Source organism: Nematostella vectensis, chromosome 9 (genome assembly GCF_932526225.1).
Source record: "Nematostella vectensis chromosome 9, jaNemVect1.1, whole genome shotgun sequence".
NCBI classification, from domain to species: Eukaryota; Metazoa; Cnidaria; class Anthozoa; order Actiniaria; family Edwardsiidae; genus Nematostella; species Nematostella vectensis.
The window spans coordinates 10393509-10412350 of NC_064042.1; the positions used below are offsets into that span (position 1 = coordinate 10393509).

Here is an 18842-nt window from a genome sequence, read left to right on the forward strand (position 1 = left end):
GTTCAAATGTTTCTAAAACCTGTGAGGTCTTAAGCCAAGAACCAGGGACTTCTAGTGGCAGAGATGTTTACAGTTTCGGTGTATTGTGCGGCTCTTCACAGGAAAAGGTCGCTGAGCGACAGATTTTAGAGCTGATCAAGTGCGAGCAGCCAGAATGTTAATGCACGGAACGTGAGACAGCAAACGTAAGCGCGGAGTTAGCTGAAGATAAAAGCAGACCCAAGCTCTGCTAGAAACCGAAGTCAAGCAGGAAAATCCGAAGTGGGAAAAAGAAATAGTCAAGAGCGGTTTGGTGGTTCCAGAGAAAAGGTCAATGAAGAAAATATAAGTTTTAAACGTAAAATTCCTAAGGTGATTGTTACCGAGTAAGTAGAGGAAACGCCAACCGATGCAAATAACATCACTCGAGGAGCAAAAATTTCTAGCACTTCAAAGGGAAAAAGACCCACGGAGATTCCAGAAAAAAAGGTTTACCTTTGCAAAGGAGGAACGTTAAATACAAGGCAAAACGACCAAGATTTCCCAGTCCAAAACCTAGCTGTTTACAATCCTGAAGATTTGAAAAGCAGGTTTCATACGGTCGGACCATTCCCTCAATTTCCAAACAATGAGCTTATCATCAAGAAGGATATACAGCAGACTCAACCGACAAATATTCAGAATTTGTTTTCGGTACTCAAATCGGTAATGGACGGTCTAGCGGCTTGCTCAAGAATGGCGGACAAACTGAAAACAAATGTCACACTTTCACATGAGTCCATGAAATCTGCTCGTCCCTTACCGCATCCGCAAATATGCATAACAGACTACAGTCAAGAAATCAATAAAAGCGTTTTAAATGAGACATCTCGACAAACTCTTCAAAAAGTTGAGAAAGAAACGCAAGCCTCCATGCCGGCTCAAGTGGGGTCAGCGGAAGACGTGCGAGACGTCATATACGAGGAAATAAAGTCGGCCCAGCAACAGCTACCGCAAATGGAGGACAAATCAGTCTTTGAAGAGACCCATGCGGGGAAGGAAATCTCAGCTGTTACGGTGAAAAATCAAACTTTCCATATAAATAATGCGAAGCCAAAGACCCAAGCGCCTAAAGAGAAAGGATTGAAACTATTTTCTAAAAAGTTCTTTTCGAGAAGTAACAAAGGTTCAAGGATGAAGGCAAGCAAAAGTGTGGAATTATTATCATTACCATCAAATCAGATGATAAATGAAGACGTCCAAAACCTCCAGGTGCACGCTTTTAAAACTATTGAAGTGAGATCGGATTCTACTGGAAAAGAGGTAGATAATTTATTATTGAAGGAGGAGAACAGGAGACTTGTAGATGAAGTGTGCCGAATGGAGGAAGAGTTAAGAATTTTGAGAGATAGGGGAGCTGCGAGACAACCAAAAACTGTATTGGAAAGCTTTGAAAATGGTGAAAATTTCAAGGTTATTGAGAATTTCTCTGATGTCACAATGCACTGGGATGACTCGTTTGACGTTGAACACGTCAAGACATTGCAAAATACACCAACACCAGAACACACGGAAGACGGCAATACCGAGCAAGAAATACAAATGCTGGAACAGAAGGCGGACGATTTAGTAAGTGACAGTAACTCGATGAGAAAGAAACTAGTTGATGTTTTCAAGGAGAATGAGGTTTTCGAGGATAAAGTCGCGGCACTCCGTACAAGGCACGAGACTGAGGTGCAGAGACTGAAGGACGAAAATTTCAGCTTAAAGTCACGTGTGGATAACCTGATGACTGCTAAGACCCTATCAGAACGCAGCCATCAAAAACTAAAGCTTGTCAACAAATGGCAAAAAGCAATAGAAGACGACGTTATTTTAAGGTGTTCACAACTCGTCTACGAGCTCAATAAAGAGCTGAACATAGAAAGGGAGTCTAACGATTCCAGCTTCTCGAAAGGTGAGGAAGCCGTGAAGCAAACCCCAGATGAAATGTCGGAGAGCATCCTTGAATGCTTCGAGTACATACCCGAGAAGAATACCGAGTTTATGACGACAGTAAAGATGGCTCGATCTGAGAGCAAACTCTCGATTGTCTCCCAAAGATCAGGGAGTACCTATAGCTCTTGCGATGATCTCCTTGCGATAAGTAGACGAGGGTCGGGGCGGAGTAGCTTTACATCGGATGCGTCCAACGCTTTGAGTCTCTCCACGAGTGCACTAGACTCTGATGGGGACTTACTCAGGGTGGGGGAGGGGAGGGTGAGCCGATTTCCGCCCCCATCATCACCTGTGCAGTCAAGAGAAAAACGGCGGGAGAAAGGCAAACCCAAGAACGCGCTGCAAGTTGATAACCAGGACGAAGGTCGAATGAAGCAGCTGAACGAAATTCTCAGTATGCTTGAGAGCAAGTGTAAGCTTATGGTCAGGAAATACAAGGAGAAGCGGTTTCATTGTGGGCAAGTGGACGAAAAGGTGAGATCCTTGCAGAAGGAGCGAGATCAAATATTCAGCGAACTCGAGGGACTGAAGAAGGCCAAGGAACAACAAGATGTCATGTTGATATGTCTAAGGAATCTACAAAAGGAAAACGACTCCATGAAACTGGATAACTTCGAATTGAGAAACTCCTTGAATAGAGCCAGCAAATGTGATGGACCCTTCTTACTGTTCAAGCCCTTGAAAGGCAGAGAAGTAGGGGTCGATATGCGTGAGCAGGAAAGCCTCGAGAGAGCTCCGAACTTGAGCGTTCTGGAAGAGGGCCTGAACTACCCCACGGTTAACAGTTTCTCGCCTCACGACCTCAGCAAGCGGTCTCTATCGTACGAGGAGACTCCAAGATACCCTGCGCTTAAAAACGCAGTGCAGTATGACCCCACCAACATTCTACCCAAGTGTACCAAGGGTTGTAGACCAAACGTAAGGGAAGCCGGAAGAGGAGAATTATTTAACAACCGCGAGCGCATTATTAAAAATACAGCAACAAATGAGCCTTCAGAGAGCCTGGTGCCAAGTAACAACTTTTTTACAACTGACAAGGACAACACGCGTGGTTTCGGTAGAGAGAATGTTGTAATCAATCGAGAAGGATTGGCAAAATCTCCTCAATTGGACATACCCAAAAAACGCAACGACCGTCCCCAAATAGCCAACAGAATGCTGAATCAGCATTCAAAAGTTGCGGCAAACAAGGTCATGTCCTACCCAGACATCAAAAAGGTAGAAATAGACAGAACGGATCGATATCGTGCCGATCACGTGATCAATCACAGGGAGTTTTGGTTCGAGGAGGAGTTCTTCGCAGAGCAGGAACCATCCCCAGAGCCACCCCAACGGGAAAGATGTGGCCGCGAGCTTGAGAGGATTGACGAGATCTCCGTAGACGGGGTCGAGATTGAGCTCGACGACATTGATATACCGTATCCGAGCATGCGCATGGATGGAGTGGACGCTGACCACACCAAGGCACTCGCGAATTCGGAAAGAGTAACCGCGGAACAGCTTACTCGGGATATCGGGCTCACTGATCCAGACAGCGACATCAATTCACAAAAACGTGGGTTCACGTATGGTATAGCGGTAAAAGTCGAGCAATTGCAACTGAATGATGGACACGAAAAAGCGAAGATGGTTCCACTCAGAAACAAAGCGTATTCACAATATGATTCGCCTTTTCAAGCCACCCATGAGCGCCCAGTGTACAGCGACAAACGGTTTCGATCAAAGTCCGTTAAAACTCGTAAGGAGAATAAGACGAACAAACCGCAGAATGATCCGAACCATGTGGGAGGTAACCACCATGAGCACTGCAGTTCAATACTCGCATTACTAACTCACCCAAAGAACTCGTTCAAACACATTGAGAAAAAGACCAAAGCTCCCACTAAGGAGGGAGGGGTTCGTAAGACTGTATCACTTTGTAGGAGTCGAGATCGCCTTTATAGAGTTCATTATGTCTAATCTGGCAAATCAGTTGGTATAATGGCAATTCTAGAATTTAGGGGGTAGGGGTTCGTACGACTGCTATCCAATGCTTGACAAGGCTCACCCCAAGGGGGTAGGGGTGCGTAAGATGGTGTAGGTTATGTTGTTTGACAAAGCTCGTCACAGTGAGATGTGCGTCAGACCTATTTCTGTGTAGGTAATAATGTTTGACAAAACCCGCCTTGAGGTGATGGGGGTGCGTATGATGGTGTAGGTAAGATTGTTTGACAAGGCTCACCCCAGGGGGAGAGGTGCGTTAGACATGTCTCGGTGTAGGTATGAATGTTTGACAAGACTCGCCCAAGCGGGTGAGTGTGCGTAAATTGCTATGGTAGTGTAGTGTACAGTGTAGGACAAGCTTTCCCACAAGGGATGAGATGCGCTGGAAGTGGTGACCTTAGCATTTTGTCGGGATGCGTTTAAAAAACAAGGTTTTACTAGACTTGCCCAAAGGCAGGGCGCGTAAAGCGTGCTTGAATGTCTTTGGGCAGATCGCTTAATTGTGGTGCGTTAGACGTGTATCAAGCTAAAACTAAATTTTACTAGACTAACCCATGCAAATGCTGGGTGCGAAGTAGTCAACACCTGAGACTCTCTTTGCGCTCGACATTCTGGCTCGCGAGTCCCAGGTCTGGACTTGGTGCGCAGGTACTAAGGTTGAAGGTAGGCGCGCTCGAATTGTCTTTGGGCAGTTACTTTATTTTGACAAGCATGTCTAACAAAAAAACATATCTTTTAGAAAATGCGTTAAAATATTACTAATGCCTGGTGCACACTAGTGACATAATGACATAGGCGCGTGTTTCCTTATGTTCAAGTGTGAATGGTTCGACATTTTAACAGAAGCCCAACATAACGACATAAGAGAAAAATGATGTTTTTTTTCTTTTATGTCGTTATGTCGATGTCATTATGTCGGGCTTAAAAGAGTGCGTGCGCCTAAGTTGTTATGTCGTTATGTCACTAGTGTGCTAAGCATGCCATTTTGATGTCTTAAACGAAATAAGCGCACGTACATTTCCTTGGTGTTTTGTTATAAGTACGAAACATTACTCAAATATTTATATGGTGTTCCCTTAACTTAACGGACAATATCACAGTAACCACAGTGACCTTATGCCTTCACTTCCATTGACACTTCCCTTTTTCACTTCCATTAAAAAGATCTTTTTTTCTACCAATATAATAATATCCTTTTAAACGAGAAAAGAAATGAATCATTTATTTTAAATAAAAAGGCAGGGAGGCATAAATAGGCTTTCAGGCTAAAGCTCGTAGACATTTGACGGGTATTGTCAATGGTGGACTGTATGGGTATTAATGGAGTAAATACAATACTCAAGATCCAAGAAAACAAATCAGGCGAAACTCTATTGAAAGATGTATGATAGTTGGAATTTTCTGGTCTAAAATGTAACTTGGAGGCACAGCAAAGATAGAATTCTACCTCTATTATTTTCGCGTCCACCACCTTAAAAAAATCATTAAATCGTTTCTTATTTGAAACTGTTTATTAAGTGATAAAGCGCTAGCATTAACCGCAGAATCATTTTGATGTAAGACTGCAGGAAAAGCTGTAGATGCTTTAAATTTTAATCACTAGATATAGGCATATTGTTTGAAATGCTTAAGGCTTCTCAAGGCCTCTAAGGATGTCAGCTCTTTTGGCAAGTTTTGCCTGGGGAGGAATAGTGCCCAAAGTATATTAAATATTGTGAAAAAAAAACCCGGTTCGGGGCAGTTAAGTGGAAGGCGTGTAGCCCTTTAATTGCGCGCATTGTAAGAACCTTAAAGAAACCGCTTATTTGTAAGGCCTAAGGAAGGTGCGCGGTCCATCGACAAAAGTCGCACATCCGGAAAATGGGAGAATAAAGAGGTGGTCGGTGCTTGCCTTTTTTTTCTAAAATTTGTGGGAAAAAGATGTGTGAGAGCTAATATCCTAATACTAATAATACTAATACTAATAATAATCCACAAATAACCTAACGCCATGTGTTTGCCCCCACTCTTTGGATCTCTTTTAGGGATCCCTGATTCGCCCCAGGCCACGCCTTGCTACGCATATATAGGCTCGGATACATTATGCCGGCATAATTTTGAGCAAAATACTATAGTCGGAGCATCGAGCATAATGCCGGCATAATACCCATTTTTTCAGGCATAATAGTACAAAATTACTTAGGACATCAAGTGGCTGTTTGAATTTTTGTGTTATTGCTTTTTACTTTCCAATCAAACCAACAAAATGAAAAAATAACTGAAATGTGTTGGTGTTTCGACTTGGAGATGTGGTACCCAGGTTTTAAATTTATGCCAGGATGCTAAGCCCTTAAAGTTGTCATCTCCTTTGATCACTCATCGTGAGTCATGGCTGAGAGTTCGGAGACACCTGTTGACCCTGTCTGTCGTTGATTTGACTCATCCCCCCTGCAACATCAGAAGCTGCGAAGAGTGATTTATCGCAATTAAGAAGCGCTCCGCTAATCCATTCAAGATGAAATGCAATACTCAAAAAAATGATTTTTCAATAATTTGTCTATAGACTTATATTTGTCTCCTGATTACAAAAATGTGTTTCTTTTGAAAATCTAACGAATATTAAATATTTTATGGATTTTTCCTTATTTTTCTCGGCATGACCCCGAAAAACACTACAAAATTTGAACCAAGTATCGCTACCTGCAGTGCGAAAAATAAACAGCGCAGAAACACAACAACACCACAGGAGGCAACCAGGATATGTGCTCTCAATATTATTTTAATCTCGGCTTAATCCAGTTAAAATAGAATATTTGACAGATTTTCTCAAATATAGCCTCGCATCCATCATTTTGCACGATCGTCAAACCGACAAATTGAGGCCTTAAAAGTCGCATCTGGTACATTGCTCTATCAAAAATGGTTATTTTTCCTGAAAAGACAGTCACTTACTTGCCTAGAATCTGAAATAAAATTTTGGGGATAATGAAATCCGGAGCGCTGAGAGCGCCAAGAAGATACAACACTTCACATGTTATTGACCTTTCAAACTTGGGCCAACTGTGACACCAACAGCTAAATTGGCAGGAAAACTTGGCTTTTGCCGACGCTCCCACCTCAAAACAACGCTGAAAACAAATTTGAGGACCAACAAATATGTGTGTTATCACTTGCAGTCTTCGTTGTGCGAGATGATTAAGGCAAAACACGTATTTGAATAGATTATGACTAGTCTTGCCCAATGTTTGTGTCCAGACAATTCGTAACATAGATCAAAACAACAAATTAAGTGGTATCGAATTTTCCTCACCTCAGCTTGGGAAAGTACTTGATAGGCATCGTTTTTTATCAATGCTTATTCCCCTACAAGCGCATAAAAACGCTTCGGCTTGCGATCTCGGAATGTTTTTTATGGTGCTTCCACCGGCAGCGCACACAGGAATCCCAAAGTTTCTAAAACACAACGCAAAAAAAAGAAGAGAAAACAGAAAGAGCAACTCATAAAAAAATCTGATTCCTTATTTTGGAATAGAATAAAATAAATAATACCCAACCGTAAGGATTGTTTGAAATAGTAAGCCATCGAAGTTATCGAATGATGGATTTTATTCCTTACGGAGCGGAAGTTACATATCTTGTGATATTGACAGTTGGCAATAAACAGATAGTTTTTCATACCAGTACCAGGTACGTTCTATAAGTGTTTATACACTGGTTTCTTCTTGCTGTCCGTTTTGCACAGTTTTAGTGAGAATATAGCTTTTTGCTCATACTCTCAGTTCCTAGGCGGGGCGTGTTGCGCTAGTAAAGACAACCCTGGTATAGTGCGGTGCCTGAATATCACAAACTGCACACAAGATATCAAGAAGCATCTCCGTTCCTTGGGGGTGAGAGATTCACCAAAGCTGGTTCTGGCCGGTGCAGGTAAAACATTTTCAACATTGGCGCACTATGAATAACCACTTTTTAAAACCTACAGTTTGATTTGCTGTTCAGGTTCAGGTCTGTGTCCAAACAATTCGTGACATTCTGCTTGGAAAAGCACTTGATAGGCATCGTTTTTTATCAATGTCCGTTCCTCTACGAAGACCTAACTCAACTACGGTTGATTATTGTTGGAACACAATAATCAGCGCTTATTCATGTTAGCATGTGACACGCCACAGAAAAACCATAACTGTTTTATTCACAAGGATGGATAGGACAATTAGGACACATTGATACTAACAAATTTATTTCAGATTGGGTAGATACAATTTGTGATATTGCCCTTAGTCATTGCTGTGAAATTGTATCCGAAATATATTAACAAAAAACTGATAGCAAGTAATTTTCTAAAAACGGACACAAAATATCACAATAGTTTGAAAGCCCCCAAAATTAACGTTTGTCACAGAGGAAATCATTCTATACAGTACACAATCAGATCTTCATGGAAGAATCTAGAGCTCTATGGGGGTATTTGGCTCTGGCGCTGTTCACGGGGTGGGGTGGGGATCTGGCTCTGTCAACAAAGAAATCTGGCTCTGGTGCTGTCCACGGGGCGATCTTGCTCTTGTCCACGGGGGATATGGCTTTTGCGCTGTCCACGGGGGATCTGGCTTTTGCGCTGTCCACGGGGTATCTGGCTCTGGCGCTTCCCACCATGATATCTGGCTCTGGCTCTGTCAATAGGGAAATCTGGTTCTGGCGCTGTCCACAGGGGGATCTTGCTCTGACACTGTCCACGTGGGGATCTTGCTCTGACACTGTCCACGGGGGTTTCTTGCTATGGCGCTGTCCACGGGGGTTTCTTGCTATGGCGCTGTCCACGGGGCGATCTTGCTCTTGTCCACGGGGGGATATGGCTTTTGCGCTGTCCACGGGGGGGATCTGGCTTTTGCGCTGTCCACGGGATATCTGGCTCTGGCGCTTCCCACCATGATATCTGGCTCTGCCTCTGTCAATAAGGAAATCTGGTTCTGGCGCTGTCTACGGGGGGATCTTGCTTTGACACTGTCCACGGGGGTTTCTTGCTATGGCGCTGTCCACGGGGGGATTTGGCTCTGGTGCTGTCCACGGGGGGATCTTGCTCTTGTCTACGGGAGGATCTGGCTTTTGCGCTGTCCACGGGGTATCTGGCTCTGGCTTTGTCCACCGTGGTATCTGGCCCTGGCACTGTCAAAAGGAAATCTGGTTCTGGCACTGTCCACGGGGGGGTCTTGCTCTGGCGCTGTCCATGGGGGTTTCTTGCTCTGGCACTGTCCACGGGGGGATCTGGCTCTGTCCACGGGGGGATCTGGCGCTGTCCACGGGGGGATCTGGCGCTGTCCACGGGGGTTTCTTGCTCTGGCACTGTCCACGGGGGTGGGGGGGGGGGGGTCTTGCTCTGGCGCTGTACCACGGGGGGATCTGGCTCTGTCCACGGGGGATCTTACTCTTGTCCACGGGGGTATCTGGCTCTTGCGATGTCCACGGGGGTATCTGGCTCTGGCGCTGTCCACCGTGGTATCTGGCTCTGTCAACAAGGAAATCTTGAACTGGCGCCGTCCACGGGGGGATCTTGCTCTAGCTCTGTCCATGGGGGGACCGGCTCTGGCGCTATCCACGGGGGGAAAAGGTTCGGGCGCTGTCCACGGTGGGGTATGGTTCGGAGGTTCTTGCTCTGGCGCTGTCCACGGGGGGATCTGGCTCTGGCGCTGTAAACAGGAAAATCTGGATCTGGCGCTGTCCACGGGATATCTGGACCTTGCGCTGTTCACGGATATCCCACGTTCCGCAGCAGCAGTTCTTACGATTACTGCGCCATCTGATGCGCCATCTGCATCGCGATGGCTTGGGCAGATAGGGAGCTTTGTGTATTTTCCTTCACGGTCAAACAACCCTGGGCAGCAAATCAAACTGTATGTTTTAAAAAAAAGTGGTTATTCATGAGCGTCAATGTTAAAATTGTTTTACCTGCACTTGCCAGAAGCAGCTTTGCTTCGCAATTTAGCGATAAAACGGAGATGCCTCTTGATATCTTAAGTGCAGTTTGTGATATTCACTAGCGAAAAACGCCTACGAACTGAGAGTATGAGCAAAAAGCCATATTCTCATTAAAACTTTGCAAAACGGACAGCAAGAAGAAACCAGTGTATAAAAACTCATAGAACGTACCTGGTACTGGTATGAAAAACTATCTGTTTATTGCCAACTGTCAATATCACAAGATATGTAACTTCCGCTCCGCAAGGAATAAAATCCATCATTCGATAACTTCGATGGCTTACAATTTCAAACGATCCTTACGGTTGAACATTATTTATTTTATTCTATTCCAAAATAAGGAATCAGATTTTTTGATTAGTTGCTCTTTCTCTCTTTTTTTTTTTTTTTTTTTTTGCATTGTGTTTGAGAAACTTTGGGATTCCTGTGTGCGCTGCCGGTCACGTGGAAGCACCATGAAAAACATTCCGAGATCGCAAGCCGAAGCGAGTTAAACAGCGTTTTTATGCGCTTGTAGAGGAACAAGCATTGATAAAAAACGATGCCTATCAAGAACTTTCCCAAGCTGAGGTAAGGAAAATTTAACACCACTTAACTTGTTGTTTTGATCTATGCGAATTCTTTGGACACAAATATTACGCAAGACTAGTTATAATATAATATTCAAATAATCACTCAAATACGTGTTTTTTCTAAATCATCTCGCACAACGAAGAATGCAAGCAATAACACACATATTTATTGGTCCTCAAATTTGTTTTCAGCATTGTATCGAGGAGGGAGCTTCTGCAAAAGCCAAATTTTCCTGCGAATTCAGCAGTTGGTGTCATAGTTAGCCCAAGTTGGAAGGTCAATTACCTGTGAAGTGTTGTATCTTCTTGGCGCTCTCAGCGCTCCGGATTTTATTATCCCCAAAATTTTATTTCAGATTCTAGGCAAGTAAGTGACTGTCTTTTCAGGAAAAATGACCATTTTTGATAGAGCAATGTACCAGATGCGACTTTTAAGACCTCAATTTGTCGGTTTGACGATGGTGCAAAATAACGGATGCGAGGCTATATTTGAGAAAATCTGTCAAATATTCTATTTTAACTGGATTAAGCCGAGATTAAAATAATATTGAGAGCACATATCCTGGTTGCCTCCTGTGGTGTTGTTGTGTTTCTGCGCTGTTTATTTTTCGCACTGCAGGTAGCGATACTTGGTTCAAATTTTGTAGTGTTTTTCGGGGTCAAGCCGAGAAAAATAAGGAAAAATCCATAAAATATTTAATATTCGTTAGATTTTAAAAAGAAACACATTTTTGTAATCAGGGGACAAATATAAGTCTATAGACAAATTATTGAAAAATCATTTTTTGAGTATTGCATTTCATCTTGAATGGATTAGCGGAGCGCTTCTTAAGAAGTCCAAAACCTTATGAACTTGCCCGAACTCGACATTTCTTCTATAGAAGGGCATGGAATATTGGTAAAATATTTGGAAAGGACAATAATTTATGTCGAGCATAATACACCCTTCCGAGCCTAATTTTGAGCATAATAAAATGTTTTTATGAGCATTGCTCGAAAGCATAATGCTCAAATATTCGAGCGTAATGTATCTGACCGTAGCTACGCACCAATGCAGCATTACTAGTAGCCTGTGAGCCCCCCCCCCCCCCCCCCCCTACCCTCATGGACTTATCCGATTGTTTCACAAAGCTAGACATATTAAATAGCGGAGAGAGAGCGGGAGAGTCTTTCCTTAATTTTATTTCGATGCTTACTCTGCTGTGGGGATAGTATTTATAAGATTTTTACACCGTAAAAGAAAGCACGATCAGCCCCGTCTACTTTCATGGGGCACACCAAGTCCACCTCGCACCTTAAGATATGCTCCTACCTTTCTTTCCCAAATCAGTGTTGTGATATGGCATGTACAATATTATTTTATTTTATTTTATTTTATTATATCCAAAGTGGGCAGTGAAATCTTTGTCATACATGTCACAACACAGTGCTCAAACAAGTTACAGATCTCAGGTATCCCAGTCAACCCTGCGCGCAGGATCTAGTTTCTTTAAAAAAAATACCTGAAAAATGGCTGAAAGTCGTAAAAAAAGAATATCCGGATAACTGGGATTGCTATCAGTTGCTGAGGAGAGAATCAAGCTAACCCGAAAAATCTTTATTTTTATAGTCTTCTGTTGTTCTCTTCGTGGCCCACGGGAAATTCAAGCAATGCGCAGGCCTTTTGCGCAACTGATGACACAGCTCCTTTAAGCGCAGTTTCCACTTTCAAAGAGACTCGGTGTCCGCTATTTTCTTATCCTGAGCAAAAAAATACCAAGTGTTGGAAAAACATCAATCTATTGCGATGTTGTCGATTTAGTTTTGTATGTTTATATGATTAATTCGAAATTTCTTCACATAAATAAAAGTCTTCCAGGGTTGAATTAAATACAATAACAAAGGCGTGGCTGAATAGGGCTTTAAACTTAATAAAAAAGTCTGTTCCCAATATATCTAGCCGATATTTTATCAATAACAGCATAGCCGGTAAGTGACTTCTCCACCTGAGGCAAATTCCTCAATGGCGTGAATAATCGATCGCTTTTTACTGTCTGCGTATCCGTGAGGCAAAAAAGATAGTGTTTCCATTTAAAGGTTGATTGGTTTCAATTTGGTAAACTAAACGCGCCGTTTGTTACATTACGAACGATAAACTAACGTCTTTCCTGAACGTTTTACTCTTACTAGAGTAAGATTATTGCTTCTTAATCGATGTTTCCCCGGGGTTTTTTTAGATAAATGATTTCAGACAATCTCTTTTTTTGTCCCTAAAGCATTTTGGTCATTTAAGTAGCACGTTCGATGATCACAAAAGGCGTCGTTATAGTTCGTGATTATTTTAGGAAATAAATGGTTTCTTTTACTGTCGAGTATGACTTTTAGTTCTCTTGGAAACCATTCATCTGGTAGCAATAGAATACCATTCTATTGCATGAGAGCCCAATCAATTGTCTGCGATGCCATTCAATGTCCTGTGCATTTTTAAATAAAAGCCTGGAAATGGTTTCCGACTCGTGGGCGTGGGCTGATTCTGAAACCAGGTAATGGAAAAGATCTTGAAGTTTTAAATGGGTTCCAAATCCTGGTGCTCAGCAGTGTCTCCCTAATACAAATACCCTTTATCGACTTAATCGTTCCTCGTTGGATGTCTACAAAGGTGGAAATGCTTTTGCTTTTTCATACACTTGCAAAACGAATACAACACACCAAACTTGAAATTATCCGTCGTCCAACCAAACAAATCAAGCGTGTTTCATTCGCTGAATACCACAGGTGAAATATTTATGTAATAAATTCGTTAAATGAAAAGTTAAAAAAGCAAGCGTGAACCAAGGGTTTGCTGCTGAGAGTGGGTGTACAGTCCCAGGTTTCTACTGGAAAAAGGATAACATTTGCAGTCCTTCAATAAGAAATGAACCACACTCTTTGGTGGTCGGTGATTGAGTGCGTGCGCACCCCGGTTAGGCGCCTGAAAACTTGTTTAAAAATAAGTGATATAGAGCTAGTATCTAAAAAAATATCACGGTAAACAAGGCACAGATACAGCGCCACCCGAGAGATCGTAAGTGAATAAAAGTTCAGGCCTGGGGAAATTGTCGTAGTGTGGGGCGATAAAGCTAAAGATGCAAAAGTACATTGCGAGAGGGCCGATAAAAAGACATGTAGATTGTACGGTTTGGATTAGGTTGTAAAGTAAGGGCAACCCATTTTACTCGTTTCGTTATTTTATTCATTTAGCGATGATTGTTGAAAGGGGCTTATGAACTTGTATTAAAAACCAATACATTTTAAGTTCCAAATACAAGAGTTGATTAAGTCGGTAAACTGAGCTTTGCAAAAGGAATAAAAGGGTGACCATTTTGTTATGTTTGACACTGACTATATTTTCGTTTTATTCTTTTAGTTTTGAAACTTGGGAGGTGTCAAATCGAATAGTGATCAATCTACATGTCTTTTTATCGGCCTTCTCGCACTATACGTTTTGGTTGGTAAAAGATGTGAAGTTCTAAAAAAAATATACTGAATATGAATTATACGCAGAGAAAGTAAAACAAAAAGTGTTTATGTCAGTAAATCCCGGCTGATTAGAGCGAATTAGATTGAAAAGCCTCCTACCATGGGAGGGAAAAGTTTGATTAATGAAAAAAAAAAGATTTTATTGTTTTACTTGGCACGTTTGCATGATCTTAAAAAAAATAAATATAAAATTATTCAGGCTATCAGAGAGTTTTTTTTTCTTCTGCTCACGCTTCTGCCTCTTTTGCTTCTGCTCACATCTAGAGAGAATAAGAACTTCTAAAGCACCTGTGTTTTTTTAATTATTTTGCGCAAAACAACATAATCATTGTAAAATATTCAAACATTATAAACAACTCCGGTTTTTTGCACGGAAGAGACGATAAACGTTTATTGAGAAGTTAAATAATTTGCTTTCTAATAATTTGGTTGAAATATATTTAAACCATTTCTCACTTTAGTTCAGTATCCGAAGGAAATGTAATTAATCATTTCTCGGAGATTCATTAAATTAAATCGATTCCATCCCCAAAATTTGCTTTTTCCCCACCCGACAAATCTATCAAACATTCAAATCCCCACAAACTGTACACTTTCAAAGTGGTGCTTTATCGAAACTCCTCCGATAAAGAAAAGCTATCGCGTCTATCAAAGCTGCTAAATGGGTTTGGAGGCTAATCTTCCCTACCCCTCCCCTAAGGGTACCAGCAGGCGCCCAATGGTGGCGCCGGGTGATTCGTTCATAACTCGCTTGTTCGTAGGCGATCTTCATTCAACTTGTCTTTGCCGGGAAATTAGCTGCGCACGCATTATCTGGTCAAAAACATTCCGTGACTTGGCCTCTGTATTGGAGTTTTGATCTTAATAGGCTAAAGGTGGTACAAGTGTGATCTGTGATACGTTTTCGCCGACAGGGCGCACCGACAAACCGTTTCAACAAGGGCGCCAATATTAGCGTCTAGCTTTTTCATGCCAAGAAGTTTGCTATGAGTTGTGCGTCAGAGATGTAAGAGTATGGATGAGTATTTGACGCTAACGGCTTGAGAACAAACAAGCGGACTCAAGCATAGATATGTCTTTACAAGGAAACTTCTCGCTTCTGAATTCTTCGTCTACGCAGAATAACACAAAGGTGAGCAACCTAACCCTGGGATGGCGGGTTCAGGAGCATCTTGCCATTACCATCACAAAGTATTTCATCCTCTGCTCGATAATGATCGTGGGTATTGCGGGAAATATCCTCGTGATTTTAGTCTCGACAAAGCGCAAAGCTTTTAAATCCTCATTGGACTTATACTTAAAGAATCTTGCCGCTGCAGACTTGGGTTTTCTTCTCCTGGTTATCCCAGCCGCGGTGATACGCTCAGAGATCCCGTTTGGCTGGCCTCTAGGGGGGTTCATATGCCGTTATGTTTGGCCTTTGGTGGAGATCTTCCACGGTGCGTCTGTGTGGATAATAGTGGCAGTGGCGGCGGAGAGATATAGGAACATCGTGGGAATGGTACACGTACAGAGGCGGCGATACTCCGGTGGAAAACAAGTCATGATTACAATCACTCTAGCATGGGTGATATCCTTCGTTGTGTTCTGTATACCTGAGCTAGCCATGGTCACTTATATAGAAACTCCGAGGTATAAAATCTGCACGCTGGACTTCCCTGATCCCGACGGAAAGCAAGCCGCGGTGCAGTTTTACTTGTGGTTCATGACAGCGTTTTCTTACATTATACCGTTCATAGGCATCATTTGGACATACATAGCCATTTCGCGCCAACTGAACCGCAGTAATACCTTTTTAAGAAGCCTCAAGAATCTCATACAGAAGAAAAGTTCGCGTAAGTATTACAGCGGCCCAGCGGGGCGACGAAGAACCCTTACGAGCGAGGGACTAGTGACGCGCTCTCGGTCAAGCGTCGACGAAGCGCAGACGAAATCGTTAAGCGACGGAAGGCGCTTGACGCAGAATAAACGCGCCAAAAAGATCCTAACGCCCGTGGCTATAACATTCGCAATAACAATGCTACCTTTAAACATGATGCGAATTACGGTGTTGTACTGGCGGGATTTCGTAAATCAGACCTATTACCCGATACTTTTCTTTGTCACAATTATTTTCACGGCGGCATATGCGTCTCTTAACCCTGCGCTCTATTCCATTGTAAGCGCAGATTTTCGCAGCTCTTTGAGGTCGCTGTTTCGTAAGTCTGTCGATCGGATACGTAGTATTACCACGAGTTCGTTTGCGAGGGAAATGGGGCATTCAACGACAATTCTAGCGCCCATGAACGGTGCAGCGTTGCTTGGAGGTGCGGATAGACGCTGCTCAGCATTGTCAGAGAGCACCCGGTGCTAGGTGAACTCCTAGCGTGTCAAGCTGTGTCGAGAAAGATAAAGGGAAACTAGTCAGACGAACTCCTTGCGCTATAGAGTCAGTATGGGAACCAAACGCAGCGTGAAGATCAGAAGGGAAATCTTTTTAGCTCGAGTTAGATAAAGGAAATTTAGACGAACTTCTTAGCGCTGTTGATTGATAAAAGTATGAAATCATAACGCCAGTGTCATGCTAAGGTAAAGGGAACTTAGACGGTCACCTAGCGCTATGAAATCGCAAAACTATATGTAATCAGAATGCAAGGTGAAACAGGCTGAAATACAGGAAAGCTAGACAAGTACTGAGTCGAAAAACTATCGGCGGAAAAATCAACGTTTGGTTTTAGACAGCATTAAGAGTGTCGGAGGGACTCTTATCAATAGAGATCTGAAAAAAATAAAAATCAACATCGAAAAGCATAACTAAGACGAAATACTACTTGTGGAGGATTTAATCATTACAAACTAAACCTCCCTTAATGAGAATAAGACATCTTCTCTGATTTGGATTTCGGAAGAGGCGGCGAAAATGAACAGAAAACCAAGCGGAGATGAGACAGATACCAGAGACTGGCATGCACTTACGCGCAAAATAAAATAATATTTTTAAACTTGTATTGAATTTGAAACAGTGAAGTAAGACATGTTTAGGTACATGAATTAGATAATGGAAATTGTAAAATAAATGACAGATTTTAAAGCCACTTTATGGGCTATAAGGTTACGAGAATCGCCCGAATAAAAATGGGTGAGAAACTCAGGGCATTAGAATAGGAAAATTGGGAAAATTGGAAATTAATGGAAGGTTAAGATAAGGATATTACTACTGTGAACTTAAGGGAACCCTTTCAATGAATAATGTAAATCGTAAAATTGACTCCTAAATGACAAAACGAAAGTGTAAATTTTCTAATATTTGGGTAAACACTACTTTATAAACACCTGATGGGATTATGCCTTTGTTTGTGCGCTATATCTTGATGTTTTTCTTATTAAAACTGACCACTTCTATGGCGTTTCTTTCATCTGAAAGATAACATTCATCCAAAACGAATTTGTGGTTTGCGGCGGGTACGAAAAGCCGACTTTCTGCCGTCATTTTAGCCCTAATAAAAATATTTTCAATAAATGTTACATAAGTTTAAAACAGTAGAAACATGAATATCTTCTTGTTCAAGAAAAGACAGGGGAACTAAAGCTAACTTTCCTAACTTGCTGTTGCTTAGAAACAACTGGCGTAAGAGATTTATTGATTTCTGTGAGTAGTATGAGTACGCTACCAAGGATACATTTACTATACAAACGTTAATTTGTGAATCTCGGCAATTAAAGAAATAAATGCCTTAGTGATTTTATTCAAAATTAGGTTATTAAACGCGAGTTGGGTGTGCCAAGCGCTCCATTTTAATTGCATTTTTCAGACGTTGTTAATATGCGATACAGAGTAAATCTGTCTACAATTTTTCACTGATGCATTATAACGGGGAAATGGAGCCGCATTACTCAAGCTGCACTTAGTCTATTCAGACCAGGATACAAGCAAATCAACGAGGCGAGCAGATGTACTGCCAATATGCATTCATATCTTCGTTGTTACATGTAGTTCCAGTTGTGTATTGATTAGAAGAAAGGATTAGTCACAATATGCTTGCCTCATTTTACCCTTTAATGTTCACCTAAATGATCTTGAAATACTCTTGTGGATAACGCTACCTATTCTTTAATTGAGAAAACGTTACAGTATAATGCAAATGGAAAACCGAGATTCTCATATATGTCATTCTTAATTTTTGGACCGATATCACAAAAAGACTTTATTTATTTCTGGCCATCTGCTTCTTAAAAAAAAATCCTTCCGTGTACGATTTCTTGTGATTTCTGTGCTTTGACCTAGGATGTCTATGACATAATTTTTGGCCAATAATAAAATGTGTTCTTTTATTAAATGGGAAATGGAATCTGCTGGCCTCTTTTTATCTGACAGCTAAATAACTTAAATGTCATACAAGGAATTCATCTTCTGAGAAAGACATTTGACAATTGGGTAATCTCGCCAGCCTTGTTCGGTTTTCATCAAGTAAGCTAATGTCAAAAAATGGATTTACTTAGCGCCTATGGACAAATAAATACACCATTCCCCGTAATTTAGACGAAAAGCAAAAGAAACGAAAACACGGGCATCAATTTTCGAGACTTTTGTTACCAAACCTTGGGATCTTATTTAAGGTTGAACATCAAAACTATTTTCACTTTTACTTTGCCTTAGGGTCATTTACCTTCATGTTTACAGTAAACGAGGGAAATGTGCTTTCCATACGGGTTTATAACGTACGAGAGATAACGTCAGAAAATGATAATGGCCGCCATATGTGCTTCATACAGCCCCTATGAGTCATCCAACGCCCACCACTATGAGCGCTTTTTCTCAGGTTTCTCACAACAATGGTTGGTGGATGATAATCAGTTAAAATGGTCACCATTAGCGCCTTGCTGTATATTCACACTCGCCTGTAGACT

The 18842-nt window shown here is 41.8% G+C and overlaps 1 protein-coding gene and 1 long non-coding RNA gene across 2 annotated transcripts; both read left to right on the forward strand.

Moving 5' to 3' along the window:
• The first annotated feature begins 10276 nt into the window (after positions 1–10276).
• Positions 10277–11015, forward strand: LOC125572489. Its single transcript, XR_007313839.1, has 2 exons — positions 10277–10455; positions 10650–11015. It is a non-coding gene; the product is annotated as an uncharacterized LOC125572489 (long non-coding RNA).
• A 3514-nt stretch (positions 11016–14529) lies between these two features.
• On the forward strand, positions 14530–17336 carry LOC5512684 (galanin receptor type 1). The gene has a single exon (XM_001632977.3). It carries the CDS (start codon positions 15028–15030, stop codon positions 16306–16308), a length of 1281 nt encoding a protein of 426 aa, XP_001633027.2. The 5' UTR covers positions 14530–15027; the 3' UTR covers positions 16309–17336.
• Positions 17337–18842: the final 1506 nt, after the last annotated feature.